This window comes from Arvicanthis niloticus, chromosome 15 (genome assembly GCF_011762505.2).
Source record: "Arvicanthis niloticus isolate mArvNil1 chromosome 15, mArvNil1.pat.X, whole genome shotgun sequence".
In the NCBI taxonomy this organism is placed as follows: Eukaryota; Metazoa; Chordata; class Mammalia; order Rodentia; family Muridae; genus Arvicanthis; species Arvicanthis niloticus.
In genome coordinates, this window is record NC_047672.1 from 49,141,578 (window position 1) to 49,163,356 (window position 21,779).

The 21,779-nt window shown below is 33.9% G+C and overlaps 1 protein-coding gene across 4 annotated transcripts in view; it reads right to left on the reverse strand.

Annotated features, from left to right (window-relative positions):
• Phf14 (PHD finger protein 14) overlaps positions 1-21,779 on the reverse strand; it is a 199,169-nt gene that overhangs the window by 51,887 nt on the left and 125,503 nt on the right. For all 4 annotated transcript variants that reach the window (XM_034519007.2, XM_034519006.2, XM_034519005.2 and 1 more), the window contains one exon: positions 17,649-17,766. In XM_034519007.2, the coding sequence (XP_034374898.1) occupies positions 17,649-17,766 (118 nt within the window). The remainder of the gene's footprint in view (positions 1-17,648; positions 17,767-21,779) is intronic.

Below are 21,779 nucleotides of genomic sequence, written 5' to 3' on the forward strand. Positions count from 1 at the left end.
ACCTCAACTGAAGAATAGATTAAAAAAATGTGGTACATCTACAATGGGATTCTATTCAGCTATTAAAAACAAAGACATCACAAATTTTTCAGGTAAATGGATGGAACTAAAAAATATCCCGAGTGAGATAGCCCAGGCTCAAAAGGACATGCATGGTATGTACTCACTTACAAATAGATATAACCATAAAACACAGGTACTATGTTACACTCCACATACCCAAAGAAGGTAAATAAGAAGGCAGGCTCAAGCGAGGATGCTCAGTCAGAAGGGAGAATAAAATAGTCATAGGAGGCCAATGGGGGAGGGAACTGGGTGGTGGAGGGGAATATAAAGTGAATAAGTAAAAAATAAAATGAGAAAAGGAAAGAAAAAGGAGGGAGGGAGGGAGGGAGAGAGAGAGAGAGAGAGAGAGAGAGAGAGAGAGAGAGAGAGAGAGAGAGAGAGAGAAAGAGAGAGAGAGAGAAAACGAACTAATCTTCCTGAGCTGATTTTGACTTTAAATACATTCTCTCTGTAGTCTAAAGAAGGGATGGGAAAAAATTAAGAGACTATAAATAAAGATGTAAGGAAGCAGGCTCTAGCAACACATCAGAAATGTTGGCAAGTAGTACTGCATACATGACAGAAAAAATAAACCCACATGCTTTGGGATTAGAGCAAGCAGACAGAAAAGCAAATGAAAATAACTAGGGATGATTTCTCTTTCCCCATGTTCCTTCCTTTCTCTCACATCCTATTCCCCAGACATTTTTTTTTCTCCTATTTTGAGACAGTGTCTCACTATGTAGCCCTGGTGAATACGGAGATCCACATATCTTTCTGAGTGCTGGACCAGAAGTATGCACCAACATGTCTGGCCTAATTTTTCAGTTTTTATAACACTCAAGAATGATGGAATTTAATATGAAAAGTAAGATATTAAAGTAGGGAAGGACCAAGAATTCTATTTCATCATTAAGTTACAGCTGATTTTTCAGCTATCTAACATATTAAGCCAACACTTAAATAGTTAATAAAATCTTGACAGTGGGAGAAAAAATCAGAGACAAAAATCAGAAAAATTGGACATCACCAACACAGACATATCCTGAGACCAAGGTCATCCAGAGACAAATATGAATAGATGGGGGTGGGGTCTAAGAATCAACACTTAGACTATAACTTGAACAAAGGTCAAAAATTTAGTTATGAAAGCTGAAAAGAAACTATCAGCCAGGAAGAAGGAAAATCAACATTCCACAGGTTTCAGAAATCTTAACTTTTCTAGAAGGAATGTTTAGTGCTATCACTGTGGTTTTAGACAAGGGGATAAATGCTGAGTTTGATGAGAAGAAGTTAAGGGAGGGTAACAAGAGCTGTTTCAGTGAAGCAACAGATAATCAAGACAGACTGAAGTTGTGGTGTGTGTGTGTGTGTGTGTGTGTGTGTGTGTGTGTGTGTGGTCTCAGAGCTTGTATTATGGAGCCTATTCTTTGCTTTCAGTTTCAACAACAGAAATATCATAATTGGAACAACAGCTGCCATCTCTGAACCACAATGGAAAACCAAAAGAATAATAAAGTCATATGTAATATACATAAGTGGCCGCTAATGTATATCTTAGCTATCTTCTGTATTTACTCAAACTTTTCTTTTAGCATAAAATTATGTCTCCAACCCTAAGGAACACATAAGAGAACTTTTATATTGGTCTTGCATGTTTCAGCTTGAAGAAAAAAAAAAAACCATAAAGAGCCAGGACACTGATTTGAATAAAGTATTCTGACTATAATTACTATATGAATATATTTCTGCATCTTATAATTTTGGCTTTATATAAATTCTAGTTATATGAACAATAGCCACATACAGCTTAATGTTTATAGAGAAGGAAAACACTAATAAGCAGTCAAAGTAGAAAGTTTATAAAAATTTACTATAAAATGCTATAACTTAGAATAAAACAGACTATACTGTCATCAACTTAGGTTCTGATACAACATTTAGGTTCTGATACAACATTTTAATAATGTAATATAATTAAGAAGCTTATAGTGAAAAACTTAGATTCAGGACTATAGAGAGGGCTCATCGGTTACCAGTACAGGGTGCTCTTTCAGAGGGCCCAATTTTCAATACTCGGTACCCCATAGCTGTTCACAACCTGTGATCCTGTAACTCCAGTTTCAGAGGTTTTCAGTGCCCTCCATGGGTACTGCACAGATGTAGTACACAGACCTACAAGCTGGCAAAATACACACCCACACATCCACACACACGTGAAATAATACAAATTTAAAAATAAAACAGTTTCCGCTTATTCAAGAGATTTTTTGATGCTTTAAAAATTGACCTAGGTATAAAATAAAAACTACTGTCTAATGTATTTAACAAAAACAACAAAAAAATCCCTTAGTAACATGCTTAATGTTATATGAATTTGGTGTTACTTAAACAAGACTGTATGATATTCAGAATATCTAAAAAGGTTTCTTATTCTTCTGTACTTCATTAAGGTACAAACAAAAAAAATAGAATTAGAAATGTAGTTGTTTAAGTGATTGGTGAAATTAAGTTTACCTGTATACATTGTTATAAGACTGCTATTAAAATGTGTCAACTGCTTTAAGCAAGACCAGGGCTAAAATAAGGGTTGTGCTCCCATAACTAAGTCAACAATTATATACTATCAGTAAAATACTTTCAAAATGCTGAGTATTTTTCTGATACTAGAAAAATCAATGTGTGGGGTTTGTTGTTTCAATTCATTGAAATTTATAGCTGCAAATTAAAAATCTAAATAGGCATTAGATTATTAGGTAATGGTACCCCGTACCATAAGGTAACAATCTGTTTTTAGAACTTAATGTAGAAAACAATGAACTATAAATAACTATTCCAGTGCTTTCTTACTTTACAGATACTCCCTCAAGAAGAAAATGGTGATGCTATCTCAGTTATAAGCTGAAGCTGAAATGATTAAGATGGTTTTCTTTTCGACACAGGATCAGTATAAGGTCTTTTCTTTCAAGCAATGAATTATAGCTGATACTTCAAACCTATTCTATCTGAATCTTCTAGCCCTGAAAACAGAGAAAGCATAAATATTTATCCTATATAAACTGAGCAGACACAGATGAAGATAAAAATGATCCATTATGGCATACAGAATAACGGCTATGCATACCACTGTAAGAACAGAAAAGGTCATTAAGTATTGCTACTGGCTTAGGAATCCAAGATGGCTAAAGTTGGCAAGAAAACCAAACATTTGCAGTTTTTGAGACATTATGTGTTTGTGTTTCCTAAGTTTTATTAATAATTAAATTAAAGTCTAAAGTATATATTGGAAAAAATCCAGTAATAATGTAGAATCACAAAAAAAATTTCCCAAACAGAAAATTAATGGCCAGCAAAGCTATTTGCTTAATTGTTCAGTTTACTCTTGACATTTTTTGCTATTTAAATATTCAAACTATAACCCCTTAAAATTTAGTAGGTAATTAATTCTCACAGTCAGCTAACTTGAAGAAAATATACTGGGAGTTTGAATTTTTATTTTTCCTTTCATGAAACAGCATTTTTCAATTTTAGTAGGCAATGCAGGAAGAAAAAGAAATTAGTGAAATAAAAAACCTGTATCAAATTATAATGTTACAGACGATAAATATTTAAAGATTATAAGGGCTAAAACCAAACAAGTTCAAACTAGGTTTAAAAACTGAATGATGAAAATACTAATAATTAGGTAGAGATCTGCTTCACTGCACTGATACAACACAAAACTAATTTCAAAGAAGAAAATCTGTTTAGCTGATTAAACTTCCTGTGGAAACCATATATGCAATCAGGTTTTGGTGAACTGAAGTCAATACACAGAAAGAAAAATTTAGTATATTATTTTGTATCAAACCAATAAAAAGTATTTATTCTTTTGATATATCCGGAATAATAAAATGAAAATCAACACAAAATATGCAACAAAAGACATTTTAATTTTTCCTAGGTCATGATTACTTCATTCCATCTATATTAATATACTCAGAAACCTATTAAAATATGTAGACCTATAAATCAGTCTGTATTGTACTCAAATAGTCAGCACATCCATATCTTGACAAATATGTGGGTTTAGTGAGTTGTGAATGTTTAAAGGAGACATGGAACAGGACAGAATAAAACTGAACACAGGAAGTATGAAAATGATCCACCTCAGTGTGTCTATTCACCATGCAGCCATGTATAGACAAGTACGGTTTTGTGACTTGCTTCTCCTTGCTTCTCACAGTATGCATCAGTATACTAAGAGAAACACTGAGGTAATCCATACCCTATGGGAAAATTTACCAAGTGTCTTCCTATTCTACACTCATTTGCTATAGGTAGTATCTTAGAGACTATCACGTTACCTGTGATACTTTCTATGTTTTGTCATTTAGTCTCACTTCTCCAAAGACAGACACAAATTCTTGGCACACTATTTATCTCTTAACATTTTAAATTACCAATACTTTAGGATTAGTATGAAAATGATTCAATTTTTCAATCCAAATACTAATGATTTCGCTTTTGTCTTCATTTCAATATGGAATTCATCAGTGTGACAATTAGTTCACTTACATGTGCTAACTTGATCTTGTTCTTTCATAGGACCACGTGTAAGGCTATTCATGAATAGAGCTTTAGAATTAATCATCTTACAACATGTAAAAGATTACATGTCATGTTTCAACTCTCCTCTAAATGGCTCAATAAAGACATGAGTACACACTGACATGTGGGGATTCTGAAGGAATGAAAATATAATTTTTAATAATAACATTGCCAAAATTATTTTAATCTTTAATATTTCTTTGCAGTTACTAAATCTATAACTTTAAAAAAAATGCCTGACTTCAATGTTTGAACAAATATTTAGGTTACTCATGCCAGTCAGTTTCTGTGAAAGTGGATGAACATTGGAATGTTTTCTACAGTTTTTTCTTATACATTTATTAATATATATGTTCTCTTTTCTCTGAAGACAATAAAAAATATCTCTAGTGACTTCACTTTTATGAAACTTTAAAACTTGGGCTGGAGGTAAAAGAAAATTTTGTTTTAGACATATCTTTCCCAAGAGATATAAAATACAAAACAAAAATAGCAATCATTTATTTGTGCCTGGATGGGTTGCTTTAGTTCTAAGACTACTTAACTCACAGAAGTAAAATTGAAAAAAAGTCTCAAAAACAGTGGGCTGGGTCACACTTGTAGTCCACTACTCACACTGAATCAGAAGGCTCACAGAAAGACCAATGTGCCTTGCATGGCAAGTAGGTGGCCAGCTTAGGCTTCACTGTAAGCCGGAGGGCAGCTGTGGCTCCCTTAAAAGCTATTCCTACTAAGACTTAACAGTAGTCACATTTTTTTTTTTTTTTTTGGATACTATGCTGAAACTAAAATGAAACGTTTTAGCAGTGAAATATTAAAGATGGTGAGTTATGTCTGTGGATAGGGTCAGTCACAGATTATATTCCAAAAATACATGAAAGAGAAACACAACTTGCAAGGCCATTGGTAAGTGCCAAGTTCCTATCATTTCAAAGGTCCACAAAGTACTATGTAAAGTAGCTTATAAAGGCTTGGACTTAATGTATATATGTGTCAAACAGTTGATACAATGTACAGTTTTCAATAATTACAAAATGATCTGAAACCTTATCTGGTACTTGTGGATTAGAGTTTCTCTAGCTCTCTGACTAAGAGATTAATAAATTTGGTCAAAGGAAAATACCTTAAAGAAAAAAAGCACTATAACACCAAGTCTACTGAACACTAGGAAGTTTGGAAGCACAACACCCTGGAGCCTCTCTGTGGTTCATGTAGATATGGCTGAGTGGCAGATGCCAGTTACTTGCTGCTTCTGCCCAGCACCAAGACATTGTTGTATAAACTGTCACTCAAGGAAGATACCAAATTCAATTCTACATAGGGTTTAAAGTAAATGTATAACCGTTTCATATTATCATAACGTTATAGTAAAGTATTATAAACTGATTCATCACAGTGGAAATTATCTGACCTAGCATGTATAAGCTATAATTCTGATAAAAAGCAGCAGATGATAGAAAAAAATGAATCTATTATTTACTTGTTAATTATTTCACTGTACATGCTGTACAGAACACAAAACAGCTTAACACCTAACATTGAGGAAATATTAAGTAAGGCAATATGAAAGAAACGGCCAAGATCAAGGTTAGGTATGCCATTGTTGTTTAACAGTTTTTTTCCCCCATCATTACTTCATACATTTCTTAAGGAAACCTCTGAAATGTTTGTGCTAGTCATGGTTTTGATGCGGGCTCACTCTGTGGCCCCCACTGAAGTGGAACTCACAGTACTCTTCCTGCTTCTGCTCAGCATCTGAGTCTTAAGACTATAGGCATGAGTCACGACACTCAGTTTATAGTTTTACGGTGTAACAGTGATAGGGAATGGCAAAATGGCAAAACCAAACCAAAACAAAAAGCAACGTAGCCACACCAACCCTCCACTGTCTTTTATGAAGGTAAAGCATAATAACCATGTAAATTACTTACACCATCTAGTTCCTACTTCTGAATTCTGACAACAGTTCTGAAAACCTGGCCTCACTCAAAATACAAAGCACTTTACTAGGGAGGATATATAATTTATCAGTTAAAATGCTTAAATATAGAGATGAAATAGCCTACAGAGTCAAAAAGGCTAAAACCTACTTCTCAGTTCATATATACATGAGGAACTAAAAATCCTTTCAGCCTCCATCTGAGAAAGATACTTGTCTTTACAACCTGGTGGAATAAACTACTGAGCAGTCTCTCCACTACCTTGCCATACAGACTCAGCACTGTGGAAGCCATAACAACTGCGATGGTATCCAACCTTATCAAATTGTCCTAATGGCATGAAAAATGCAGCTTTTTAAAATACACACACAAATAAATAGAACTGATTTTACGATGAAAAGAATAAGCTAGTTTTGACATAACGTGCTGAGAAATTAAACTACTGTTAACAGTTCTACCTACATGGAAAAAAAACAAACAAACAAAAAACCTGCTTACTATTTCTGTATTTCTGTCTCTTCTCCCCGCCTTCTGTTTTTAAAACCATCTGACTTTAACAAGACACATCTGAATGTATCATAAGTTAATTCTTTATCAATTTTCATACATCATCCTTTACCTTGGTCAGCCAGCTGAAAATTATGTAAGCCATAAATTAGCTTTAAACAAGCTCGGAATCAGGCTGGAACTGGTTTTCGAATTAAAGAGCCTTCAGTATATTACAAGGTGCTGTCATTTTATTACCCCAATCAATTTTCTGTGGCCTGAGGTAGAAGGAAAATGAATGCTGTCTTCATTTGCAATGGGTTTATCTCCTAAAGCAGGCTCTGGAAACATAACTGCTGCAATGAATTGGAAGGTAAGGTTACATTTAACATTGCCAACACAGAAAATTGTTACTCCTTAACAAAGTTTGAGTTACAATAGAAAAAAAAAAAAAAAAGACAAAGAGCATTTCCAATAATGGCAGTTAAGTCAATGTATTTAAATAAATTTAAATAGCCTTCAAATTAAAAGAAAAAGGATAAAAACACAGGGATCACCATTCTCAGTGCTTCGAAGGTATTAAACAATTTACCAATATATATTTCAACCTTAATCTCAATTAAAAAAACATTTCATTTTTTTTCTCATGGACAAGTATAGTCAGACAGGACCTAGATAGCACGCAGTGTAGCCCTCACTCTCCCTAGACTCGAGACAGCCAGTAAAGGAACCTGACTGAGTAGACATCACTGCTGTCTCCATTCTAACATCAACACCGAGGCAGAGAGATGACCTCACTCGCTTTCTTACCCAGTTATCTCAGAGCATTCACCGGCCAACACTGACTTACACATCACTCAGCTTTTAACCAGCTGGGTAAGCCTGTGGTTGCCATGAATCTCTAAGCTAATTTTCCTTATCAGTAAAAAATTGAAGAATTTGGACTATATTAATATTTTTCTAATTATTTAACCACAAAAGTACAAGTAAAACTAAGTAGTTTCTGTATCTTTTTTATTCTAAAAAGAAAAAAAAAACATAATCCAGTCATATCTAACAAAATATATTAAATAACTATCATTTTAAAAGCCTGCAGGACTTGCCATCCCTGTTAGGGCGTGGAGACAAGGAGTGTAGCTTGAGCTAAGTAGCCTAGTTTGCTTGACAATCTCCAAGCCAAATGAAAGACTGCCTCAAAAAAGGGTACAGGGATCCCCAGGAACAGACAGCTGAGGCTCTCTCTGGCTTTTACACACATACATATACATTCACATGCATAAACTTGTGCACATACAGGCACCTACAGGCACAGACAATGAAAGAAACAATTATAGATATGTAATATTCACTTTCCAAACAAATTAGACATTAGTTCATTGATGGATTGTTCATCTTAAATTTAAAAGAATTTCCAAAGAAATCTTTTTCATGGGATTTAGGCTACCTACAGTGAAATCAGATATATATACAAACTGGGATCGTAGATTTAAAGTGTTGCATTCAGCTAGAAGGTACAAATACAGCTCATCAGAGACTGAGGGACCAGAAGCACTGTTTTCAGATCCAAGAATTAAAAACAAATTGTGGATAATATACCATTTGAAGAAAACTATGACAGCTAGATAATATTTTGTAGGTATATGAAAGTGAAAGTGTAACTTTTAGGGTCAAGAGTTCTATACAGTTATCAAATTCTAACACACAACAGAAGATTCAGCGCAGCCTATCAATAATGTGTAGATTTTTATCCGATAAATTATGTGAAGCCTGCAAGCATATAGTATGTTCACAAAGACAAAGGAAATACTTGAATATATGTGCTATAGCTTCCTGTACAATTTTTTGTACAGCGTATGGTTTTTTTTTTTTTTTTTGCCAGATTCATTATACACTTATAGGCAAACCAGGTATTCTTCACTTCAGAACTAAAGATTTTAAAGTTAAACTGAATTTCTATTTTAAAAATATTTGCTATAATCAACAGTTATATATTAACAGATATGCTAAGTATACTAGGTAGAACAGAAATATTTCTAAAAAGATAGGATTTTTATATTTGCTGAATAGGCATTTTCTTCTCTTTTATCTTTTCTGCATATTTGGGTCATGGCTGACACAGATTTACACAGTAGACAATTTTTGTGCATCAATAAATAGCCTCAGGCCTATAAATCACATACTGCAGGATACAGGAACCATATCACTTATATACTTCCTTTTGCCAGAATAATGCTTTAAAAATAATTTAAAAAATAGCTAAGCAGGACTCAGTCTAGCTGTGAGGAAGACAGTTAAAAATATTATAAAAGATATGTTTAACACCTGGCTTTTTGTTTTTTGAGAGGACAGGAAAAACCCTGATGTAAGAGTTTTTAGTCTAGCTAGTACAGATGACCTGGACATAAAAGATGCCAGCTCAGAGAAAATCCTGCTGAATACCAAGATGAACAGCCTCACAAAACAAGGAGGCAAGGAATTCAGGTTAGGCCTAAGGATTGTAGAGGAACCAGGATTTAAGATGGAGGCTATGGTTTGGACATGATTTTTCTCATCTAAGGGTTCCTGTGCTGGATGCTTGGCAGCAGTAGGTTATTAGTATAATTACAGTTTAAGCTCTTTAGGCATTAACAGCACTGTTTCCAGAAGTGGAGGATGGCACTCTGATCCTGCCCAGTTCTCATGAGAAGATTGCTACAAAAGAGTAAATCTGACCCTAGATTCTTCACCTTCTGCTCTCCTTATAGAGCTCCCTTCTAGTGAATCTCTGCTTCCGTGCTGTCATCTACCATGAGATTCCTCCACCAGAGCTGAAGCAATGCCATTGTTAGGACTCTGAACCTCTTAAGCAGACAGCCAAGAAAATTTGTTTTCTTGAATTAATGTGCTTCAAGCATCTTATTACAGCAACACACATGAACAAATATGCTGGACATTTGATTTAAAATAACCAATCCCAACAAGGCATTCTGTAGCGGGGATACCAAAGCATGGAAGAGAGATAATCTACTAGAACAGAAATTCCCATCCTGTATACACCAAGCTGGACATAGTGACACACTCCTGTGCTAGGAGCTCTTGCTATGCTATGCTAGCCTAGCTAGAAAAGCCTGAGAACAGTGCTACATAGTGAGAGCTTTTCTCCTAAATAACCAGCAAACAAACAAAACTCAACATATACTTTGACAAAATGAACACAGGTTGTCTTTCAAAAATTTGTTTTTGCTTTATATTATGTGTACACACACACACACACACACACACACACACACTACGAGGCTCCTTTCAAAGTCTGAGTGTGGAAGTCAGAGGTTACCTTTCAGGAGGAATAGTCTCTTATTTGCTTGGTTATGGAGGGCACTTTTGCTATTCTTGCCTCATTCCATCCCACTGGCTAACTGGCTTGTGAGCTTCCAGGCCATTTCCCTTTTTCTACCTCACACCTGACTGTAGGGGTACTCAGATTACAGATTCACACACAAGTGTCTGGGTTTAGACTTAAAGGATAGACTCTAGTTTGTCAGGTCCGCACACCAAGGGCTTTTATGCAATGGGCCAACTCACTGGCCTGATAAATTAATTATCTTAAATATATCTTTGGCTGGTATTATTTTAAAATTTAATGTATTTTATCTTCTTAATTCAATTTTTAGCTAAAGTTCAATAAATTAGAAGGAAATTACATCTTCAAAGTCTCAGAAATGTTCTCCTGTTACACCAGCATGTTTTCAGTTAAAAATAATTTCTGTGTTTCCTCTTATGTTCGTATCACTTAGATATTTTCTTATTATTCCTATTAGGCCTGACAAAGCCATTGCTTAAATTTTGACCTGCTAAGTAATTCAGAGGACCACCATTTTATATTCGACACAAAATATACACTATTCCTGATACAAAATACAGGATAGAATAATACATAATTTTAGTCATTAAGAGAACCAAAAATGCCCTGGTATAAATTTGTTATTATATAATGATAGCTATCATTGCTTCTTCACGCTAGGAAGAAATGGATGTTTTTCTGCAGGGAAAATTACACATGATCTCAACTATCTAATGTAAAACTCTGAAAGAAACAGTTAACTCTATTTGGTATGTTTGCAGGAAATAGTGTTTCACATTGATATGGCCTTATAAAAACATCTCTCATATCAAACACGTCATTAATTCTGAATCTCAACCACTGCTACAAAACAAGTTCAACCTTACAGAACTGGAACACTTACTGAAGGTCACAACACTGTATTTAATCTGAGCCCATAGGAACAAAATAATCATGGAAGGTAGAGGGGTGGGAGGGACTTGGAAGGAAGAGAGGAAGGGGAGAGGAAAAAAAGCGGGGCAGGATCAGGCATGGGAGGAGATAGGGGAGATGTACAGAGGGTCAGGAATTGAACAGAGGTCTGTAGCAATGGGGGATGGGGAACTAGGGGTGGCTACCAGAAAGTACCAAATGCCAGGAAAGCAAGAGGTTCCTAGGACTCAACAGGGATGACATTTCCTGAAATACCCAACAAAGGGGAGAGATAATCTGTAAAGACCATACCCAGAGGTTATGCATGGCCCTTGCTTGAGGGAAAGAGCCACCCACCCTTCTAAAAAATTTTAACCCAGAATTGCTCCTGTCTAAAGGAAATACAGGGATAAAGAGTGGAGCAGAGACTGAAGGAAAGGCCATCAAGAGACTGCCCCATCTGGGGATCCATCCCATATGTAGCCACCAAATCCAGTCACTATTGCTGATGCCAAGAAGTGCTTGCTGACAGGAGCCTGATATAGCTGTCTCCTGAGAGGATCTGCAAGAGCCTGACCGATACAGATATGGATGCTCACGGCCAACCATTGGACTGAGCATGGGGGACCCAATGGAGGAGTTAGGGAAGGACTGAAGGAGCTGAAGAAGTTTGCAACCCCATACGAAGAACAACAATATCAACCAACCAGACTCCCCAGAGCTCCCAGGGACTAAATCACCAACCAAAGAGTACATATAGAGCTACCCATGGCTCCAGCTGCATATGTAGCAGATGATGGCCTTACCTGAAATCAATGGGAGGGGAGGCCCTTGGTTCTATGAAGGCTTGATTTCCCAGTGTAGGGAAATGCCAGGGTGGTGAGATGGGAGTGGGTGGGTGAGCATCCTCATAGAAGCAGGGGGAGAGATGATGGGATGGGTGTTTGCAGAGGGGAAACTGGGAAAGGGGATAACATTTGGTATGTAAATAAAAAAAATAACCAATAAAAACTTTTTAAAAAATCTGAGCCCATCTATTTTCCTCTTTCTTCTATCCCATAGGCATATTCTGAGTTTACTATAATTTAATTTAACATAATTTAATTACTCTCCCATTATATAATATCTCTGATCATATTTAATGAAAAATGAAAATTATTTAAAAATACAAAATGCTTAATGATATACATTTTAATTTTATAATTGTCAAAATACAAGTTCATGAAATTCAAGTAACATTAGCACAGTATACATGTCCTGTGTCTACTCCCAGTTTATAACTCCTCTCTCAGTTCACTCAGTTTAGTTTAAGGATCATTTTAAGGGTTGTATCTCACAATGATACATATATAGAAAAATGTCATGTTGTACACTAAAAAAGCAAAAGCAAAACCAAATACCTGATAGGCAAGAGGATATATCCTTAAGGTAGAACATACAAGTTAGGAAAGGGAAAAAAGTCACAGACAAGCTGGTGTGATGCTAAAATACTTAAACTACGTGTTTAGTAAACTAGAGCAAACAAATTACCCATATCTTAACTAAAATGACTAAAATTTTCCTCTAGCATTTAAAGCAAAAATATAAATGACAATGGTTAGTTTGCCACTTTCAGAATGTACAATATGCTAATTTACCTTAACCAAGACTAACCATCTCTTCCAGTGCATATTTTTCTTCTAGTCATGTAATTTGTGAACACAGTAAGCACCGGTATGTGAAATGCCAGAAAGTAATGTTAAAAATTTTTTTTACTGGCTTTTTGAAAACTGTTATAAAACATCCTTTTGCATTAATGCTCTGTTTTAAAATATGTAAACTCTTTACTGTAAAATGAAAATAAGTAAAACAATAAAATGCTATTTTAGAATAAAGAGCAGAAGAATGCTGGTAATTTCTCAAAGGCATTTCCATATAGGGTATCCTACTGTTCTCTGGTTAATTTTCTCAGTTCTGTTTTAGTTTCTTGTCACATATGGCTTCCATAGCATGATATATAAACTCATCAGGCACACATGTCACCAAAGTTAGAAAATGGCTTTGCTTTTTCAAATTTGTAATAAGCATATCTTGAAAAGTAATTTTTAGTATTTTAATTCTGCAAATAATTTTAGAGTACTTTAGGAAGCAATGATCTATATTAAAATATTTTAACTATTTTGTATTCTGTAAAAAATATATCAAAATACGTGTATCATAAACATTGACAAATTTTATCTGAAACAATCATATTTCCAGATATGACTTGGTGAAACATATGTTTAATTATATTATATGATCATGTAAAAAATTTAGATTATTGAACCAATCAGATCAGTACTGGTTCTAGTTGTATTGCAAAAGAATGACAGTAGATAATCTGTTTTGCTAAAATTGTTATTTAATAAAATATTCCTGTGATAATATGACTTCCTTAAGTAGGCAGTTTTTCCATTAACTAGTTCAGAACATAAGCAACAATATATAATAGCCTTTGTTATTGTTGACTTGTTTTGATTAAATGTAGTTTTGCTATGTAGCTCAGACTGTCTTTAGACTCCTATAGACTACCAAGTTGATTCTTTTTAACTTCATCACTGGCTATAATTTTGGAACACAAATGATACATTACCAGTAGCCCCAAAGTAAAACACTCAGTTAAAAACTACAAGGTGAAAAGACTTTTATACAACCTCCCCTCCCCTCCCGGCGGAAAACATTCTAATAACTACAAACCTGCTTAGCATCAAAAGCCCCATCAATAGGAGGAAGCTTGTAGGCTTAACTCTACTCACTAGCAAGCAGGAAATCCTAAGTTTACATTAAAAACAAACAAACAACCTGGAGCAGTTAGAGAGAATAATACATCATAGATTAAATATTTAGACTTTTAACAAGGGGCAGGAGAGATGGCATTGGCTGCTCTTCCAGACAGAGGCCGCAGGTTCAATTCTCAGCACCTGCATGGCAGCTCACAACAGTTTGTAACTCAAGTTTCTGGTGAGTCTGCCATCCTCACACAGACATGCATACAAGTAAAATACCAATGCACATTTAATAAACAAACAAACAAATAAACAAGTAAACTTAAGCAAATCTACCTTCCATCACAGATTTGTTCTACAGGACTCTCATGCACAGAACAGTACAAATAGCTTTTCCTTTTCTTTTTACACATCTTTACATATCTTAAACAATAAGAGGTTTAATTAAAACTCAGAAAAGATTACTGAAGAACATTTCAGTAAACTGCAGTCATTATGTACAAGTGCCAAAACTACTACATCAGCACAGGAAGTGGTATTTTACATGAAAATGACTTCTTTTCCAGCAATGCTAAATTCAGAAACCTATAATCTAACCTGTATGTCATAAAATCCCAGAGGTCAAATGAATAGTTAAAGTATAAGGAAGTCCTTTTTATGGGTCAGTTATAAACTTCAAATTTAAAAGAACTTTTAAGCATAGATCATTTTAATATTTTTCATAAATCTTCACAATACATAAAATCTAGACATTCAATCTCCCATATTACTAGGTTCAATTAAATGTGCTTGTTTAATGTATTGTGGCAAGATACTCCTTGGGGAGACTGCTGTATTAAGTTCCCAGAGGCACAAATGTCAAAACTATTTACTTGACAATAAATACATTGATATTTTGGTTTTATACACCAGTTACAGAATTTTAATTTCTCATTGCAAAAAAAAATGTATAAAATAAATACATTAAAAGTATTCTTCCTACTCAGGTATAAACGATCATCAAGGAATGCCAATTGCATCAGCTTGTATGTAATGTGTATGTGCTTGCCGAATATCTAACAAGAAATTTAGGTAAGTTTTCTATGAATAAACGTTCACAATATATTATTGTTCAAAAAGTGTAGCACACTAAATTGAAAAAGTAAAAGAGAATCAAAGAGAATTCGCCCTGATTAGTCATCTTGTGGAAGACAGACCTGTCATGTAAACTCTATAACTTTTTTCAAAAAAGGAATTTGAACAAGGATGAAATGACAGAAAAGTAACAGGAATAGTCACCCTATTTCAATCTGCAGTATGACCTGTGAATACAGGCTCTGGAAAAGAAGCCACTTTAAAAGAAATATGTCTATTCATTTAACCGTGTCTGACAAGTTAGCTTCACTTTGGGTATGTAAGCAGACAGTTGTTGAGATCTCCATCAAGGATAACCCAGAAAGGCCTAACAAATACGTTTTAAGAATACAATACTCAGCCTAGTTTATACCGTACATGCTAGTGGGTGTACTTAACTATGTCTGCACATGAAGGAGCCAGAGGTCGATGCTGTGTATTTTCCCCTACCTCTCAGACTCTCTTATTAAATCCAGAACTCACTATTTTGGTTGGACTGGCTGGTCAGCCAGCTCCAGAGATCTGCCAGTGTCTGCTCCTCCCAGTCCTAGGGTTATAGATACCAATTGCAATACCAGGCTTTTATGCAGAAGCTGATATGTGCTTATGTCCTTATGCTTACCTGCGCAGTATGCACTTTACCTACTGATCCATCTTCTCAGTCCCTGTACCTGTGATATTCTTATTGAAGGTGCATACCACAAAAATTAGAAAATTGCATTTCATAAAATAAGTGCCCTATATTAATTAAAAATAGATTAAGTATGAAAGTTAAAAAACTAAGGAACTGTCCATAACTAGTAACAAAGAAATATGGGAATTAAATTCACTATATGCACCTAATTCAATCTATGATTCCATCAGTACCACTTTATACTAAAGGGCATTAGTGAGACAGAACACCAGAATGAATCTGAAGAGGAGACAGGAATGCATACACAGAAGCTTCTTGATTTTTGTTGGTTATATCTGTAAATGTGGGATGATGGGAAACCACCACCAGGCTTTCATGCATAGCTGTGATTATATCTTCAGAAAGACTCCTCTGTTACAGGACATCTACTATTTATATCCATGGAATGACTATATTAAATTATTCACCAACTGCACAGTCATTAAGTGTATTTGTCACTTAATATTATGTACGTATTCTTTAGTGCTAATTTCTAGAAAACACCCAAACCCTTACTACTGATTAACAATGTAAGTGAACCAAACAAAACGAAGTCAAGTTGTGATGAAATTAGTATTATAAAAGTTAACTGTATTTTTATTAATGTTGCAATTTTACAGAGTCTAGAAATATTTTAAACGTTTTATATATATTATAAAATAAATTCAGGCATAGAAATTAAAATAGAATGTTACACAGAATTAAGTTAAATGTCACTTTGTTTCACACTTCATTTGGAGGCCTCTGGTGCAAAGAACAATGAAAGAGAAGTATGTTTGGGAGAGCTCTTCCGATAGCTTCTAAAGTAGAGAGGACTGTAATGGAATGAGAACAGGAAGCCACTAAACTAAGGCACCAGGAAGGAAGGAAGCACCTGGATGACTCAGAAGTGATTCACCATGTCAAATAAGGATGATGAGGCTTCTGAATGGTGCTGGGCATTTGGCTTGAATAGACTGATGGAAGAAGAGATGTAGAGGAAATGTAGATCATAGGGAGAAAGAAAGGCATCTGTATTAAGCCAGAATAAATCTTGACTACTTAAGAATATTTCTGATTCAATAACATTGTAAAAATAAAATTAACTTTTAGAATAACAATTTCATCAAATTTGACATCATTTCTGCATTGATTCAACTTATTATAAAATGGCTCTCATACTACAATAAGCCTTTATTTTCCTTATCACTGTATGGAATAATACTAGTGTTAACCCATGCCTGATCCTTATGTCCTCATTCAAATATATTCAGTACATCTGAGAAATGAGGACGAGGACCAAGAATCTAGATATTCTTTCAGGGCTTTAAACAAACAAACAAACAAACAAACACTATGAACTTCCATAATTTAAAGGTAAAATTCTGATACTCTGAAGAAATTCAGAGTTTATTTTAAAAGATAATTATTAAACTTATTTGATTTTTATCCTTTCTACTTAGCTAAAATAAGTTTAGATTATTAAAATTAGAAATGCCTTGAGTCTATGAAACAACCCTAATATATTTAGTTCATCTTAAGATAAATCATCGCCAAAATTAAATATAATTTTATTGTTAAGCCCTTTGACTATCAATTATTTCCTGCTATGGACTCAAAGTAATAAATTAGAAAAAAGACATTATCCTATTATAAAAATATTTAATATGCTAGAGTAATACAGAGGACATACAAAACAGTTAAATATTCTACATAGAGGAAATTTATGTCAGCCAATATGGTTTTCTTCTTCATTTTTAAAGTCAGAAACAATGTTGTGATATAAAAAAAAATCCTGTCAAGATGAAAGAAACTGATTTCTTTTCTTCAAGACTTTCACCCCTTACCTTAGAAGATGAAGAATCACATTCCTGACATATCCATCCATAGCCTGTTTGTTTAGGAGATTTTTTCAAAGGAGGATCTAAACAGCCAAAATGGTAGCACAATCTGCATTCATCACATCTGTAGGGTAAGCAGAGTCACAGTGTATCTAAATGTTGAAACTACTTATTTCAAAGACAAAAGAACACAGTGTTACACATAGCAACATTACCACTTAATTCTAGCCTTTGCTGAGGAGATTCTGAAATTAATATTTATCATAAAGAAGATCTAAATCTTAAATATTTTAGAAAAAATTGAAACAATACAATTTGCAAAAAAACAACATTCTGATAAAAAAGTTAAGAGCATATAAATGTTAAGATATAAATGAATGAATATGTATGTATTCATATGTGTAAAAAATTACCAATCAAAATTCAATTTTGAACGAATAGAAATAATCATTTATTCAGTAGACAGTTCACAGAAGTCTAAGCTGTAATGATTGCCATACAATTTATACTTCATTTCTGTATTTTTCCAATTTAAAGTATACTGTAAATGAACTTTCTAACATTTATAGCATGTTAACACAATCTACAAAAGATATAATCTTTTTATGTAAGTAACAGAATATTTAAATATACATGAAGAAGCCACTTCAAGGACTGGATATTACTCTCACTAGTTTTTGTCAAGTTCTCTTTGTATACTTGGTGTTTCACGTTCTTCTGAGGATACTTAGCACTTAGCAGATGTTTTGATAGTGTCTTGCCTCCTATGATATACTTAATTTAAGAAACCTACCATACCTATTCTTCGTTTCAGACAATCTCATCCTGCTGACAATGAAGAAAAATCTGTATTATTTCAGTGTTTTTAAAATGAATTTTGCGTCAACTGGAATCACAAGACCAAAACTGAGCAACTAGTATCAAGATGTATACATCTTACAAAATGGGTTTTATTTCTGATTTTCTTTGTACTTTAAATCATAGAGGAGTACTTTTTTAACCAATCAAATTCTCTTTATTACTAATTTCTCACTGGTTTAGAGCATGAAAAGTAAATTAAGTTACAACTAAAACACCAAGGAAAGAATTTATTAGGCAGGTTGCTTGAGTACAAGACAAAATTCCTATTCAGTAAGCATTGGGAAAATACAGAAAGGAGTTGTTCTTATGCATACGCCAAAAGAAAAGTAACTTAAAAAATGATCACAATAAAGAAACCAAATTCCAAGACTCAAGAAATGAACCTGAAATGTATATTTATTGTAATTCCAGTTACAGGAGTGAATAAGATAGAACTGGTACATGCTATAGATTATACCACTGTCTGAAATAAAACATACAAAAATATGTTAAAATTCTAAATGTTCAACTGTTTTAACTGTTTCTCTGGATTTAAAAACAAGATTATGTAGCTAATATCAAATGCAAAATAAGGATATCATATACTAAGCCCACAGAATGAATACTCAGGGTCCTTTCTCAACTGAACTAATTTACCTTTCAGTAACTAAAATTTTCATTATACTAAATACTGGAATACAAAACCCTTTTAAGTAAGACTGTTTCTAAGTTGATGGAAAGGTTTGGAGTCATAAAGGAACTCGACTTAGAGTTCAGGGACTACAGTATGTCACTAATTCTTGATGGCAATGTTATAAAGAATACCATTATTTGGTTCATCAGGGGAAATATAAAATAGACTTTTCTCTGCCATTGTTGCACTGGATCATCGGCCTGTGCTACATTTCTGTGGCAAGTTTCTGTAGTTAAAATACTATTCATCTGCTGTTTTTGGAAGGACATTTTTATGTTCAATTTTTCAGGTCTTCAAGTTTCTTACTTGCTTAAAAACTACCAGCCATTGCTTTCTTATAGTATCAGAATATTTTTACAACCAAAATTTTTTTACAGAACTTCCGTATACAGAAATTAGGCCACCAAGACTATTAAGACTATGCAAATCGACAGTGTTTAAAATGAGGCATCTAAAAACACATTAAAATTTTTAAATAATCCAATACCTGTTCTGGTATTGGGAGCTCTTTCAGAAGATGCTGTGAAGCATTTGCTCTTTAGAGATGACCTAATTCTTCCTGACACCTTCATCAGGATACATTTCAGGACGTCTTTCTCATGATGGCAGACAATGGGGTGTTAGGATAGTTCTCTAAGGTCCTCGCTTACTCACCAGTAAGTAAAGGCTGCAAGTCCAAGTTTAAATAGCATAAAGCGGTGGTCTCTACCCTAGCAACCACCAATTCCAAGAGAGAGAAAGAAAAACACAGAAAAATACCCCACTTGATGTCAAAGTTTGCCAAATAAATAATAAATATAAGATATTCAAAGAAATTTTACAAGTTATTTTCATGTAGAAAAATTCCATTAATTCTATTAAATTGAAACAAAATAATAATTGAAGGTACTAATAACAATTAGATCCTTAAATGGCAGAGGTGAAATCTAGCAAAATTTGCAAAAAAAAAAAAAGTTGTATTGGCTAGGCTTATTGACAAATTTATGAGATACCATTAAATTACTTAAAAACAGAGTATAGAAGATTACTATAGTAGACTGTATATCCTATGTAAACACACCACTATGAACATTTTATCAAAAGTTAGTAATTAGTAAATTGTGGCTACAGAGAAAAACTTTTAAATATTTTTAAAACTCAAAAACTAAGTCTTACATGAGGCTATACCCTGAAAACTATAATAGAGTAAAAACAGTTACTGATTAATTTTACTTAGTTACTATTTCTAATAAGTACTTGAAAACATTTTAATTGCACCAATACAATAACAGAATTTGTTAAAACAAATGATTAAAATGTTTAAGTTTTCTAAAGAAGTCATTGACCCACAAAAGTATTGTGATATAATACAACATACTTTATTAAATGAAACAAATATTGATGTAAGAAAAACATTGTTATACCAACAGCACATTATAATAAAAGGCAATAACTTAACCATGGAGAGAATATAAATTTAGCATATGAAGAACATGTCTTTAAATAAAAACTAAACTTGATGGCTAAAGAGTATATTTAATAAATATTGTGCACATTAGACTATCGAGAATCCTAAAATTTGTAGTATAGAAATGAAACTCCAATTTTAGTGTAAACAAATTCTGACCAATTAAGTACCTATCAAGTACAACTTCCTACATACTACATTAATATTTGATACAAACACAAATGACAGAGAAGTTCTCTGTGGTATTTTACATGTTGATTTAGGAAAATGTAGAGACTACATATACACAGCTCTATTTTTATTAAAATATTTACTTAGCTTTATGATTAAGTACAGCACCCTAGAGGAGAAGAAGAGAAAATGATTGATCTTCCTATGTGCTATAATCCACACAACAAGCATTAAACTGGGTATTGAGTGACTACTGACAATGTGGAAATAAGCAAACACATCTAACTCAAAAATTTCTCTTATGCCTAAAGGCAAACAAGTCAAGGCGCTAGAACAGTGGTTCTCAACCTGTGGATTGCGACCCCTTCAGGACTCCCCGCCCCCCTTCCAGGATTTGTCTAACAGTGTCAGAAAACACAAATATTTACATCACAATTCATAACCCTAGCTAGATTACAGTTACGAAATAGTGACAAAAATAATTTTCTGATTAGTGCTTACCATGAGAGGAACTGTATGAAAAGGTTGCAGCATTAGCAAGGTTGAGAACCATCGCTCTAAACGCTCTAAAAAGGTTTCCTTAGCTTTCTTAATTTCCAACAATAATAAGCTTATTTGTAGCACACACTAAGTCATTCCTTTAAAAACAAACAAACAACTAGGGAGTGAACCTCATAAGCAAACAGATTACGATGACATGATAAACTGGCCTTTAGAAAGAAGCAGAATCTGAGGCTCAGACTTTAAAAAGGATGTACTGTTTTATGGTCATATTGGTAGACATTCTGTTACCTGAATGGAGCACAACAGTCAGTACTCCCTATACAATGATGAATAAAGAAACTGTCTCTGAAACTAAAGAACACTGCACTTCTCACCTAGAAACATGAGCATCTGGAGCGCTTCTCACTTTCCCTTTGATTAGTCTTGACAATCAACACTGCTTAAATAAAACCTTACTAGCAATTCAAATACAATTTCAGCA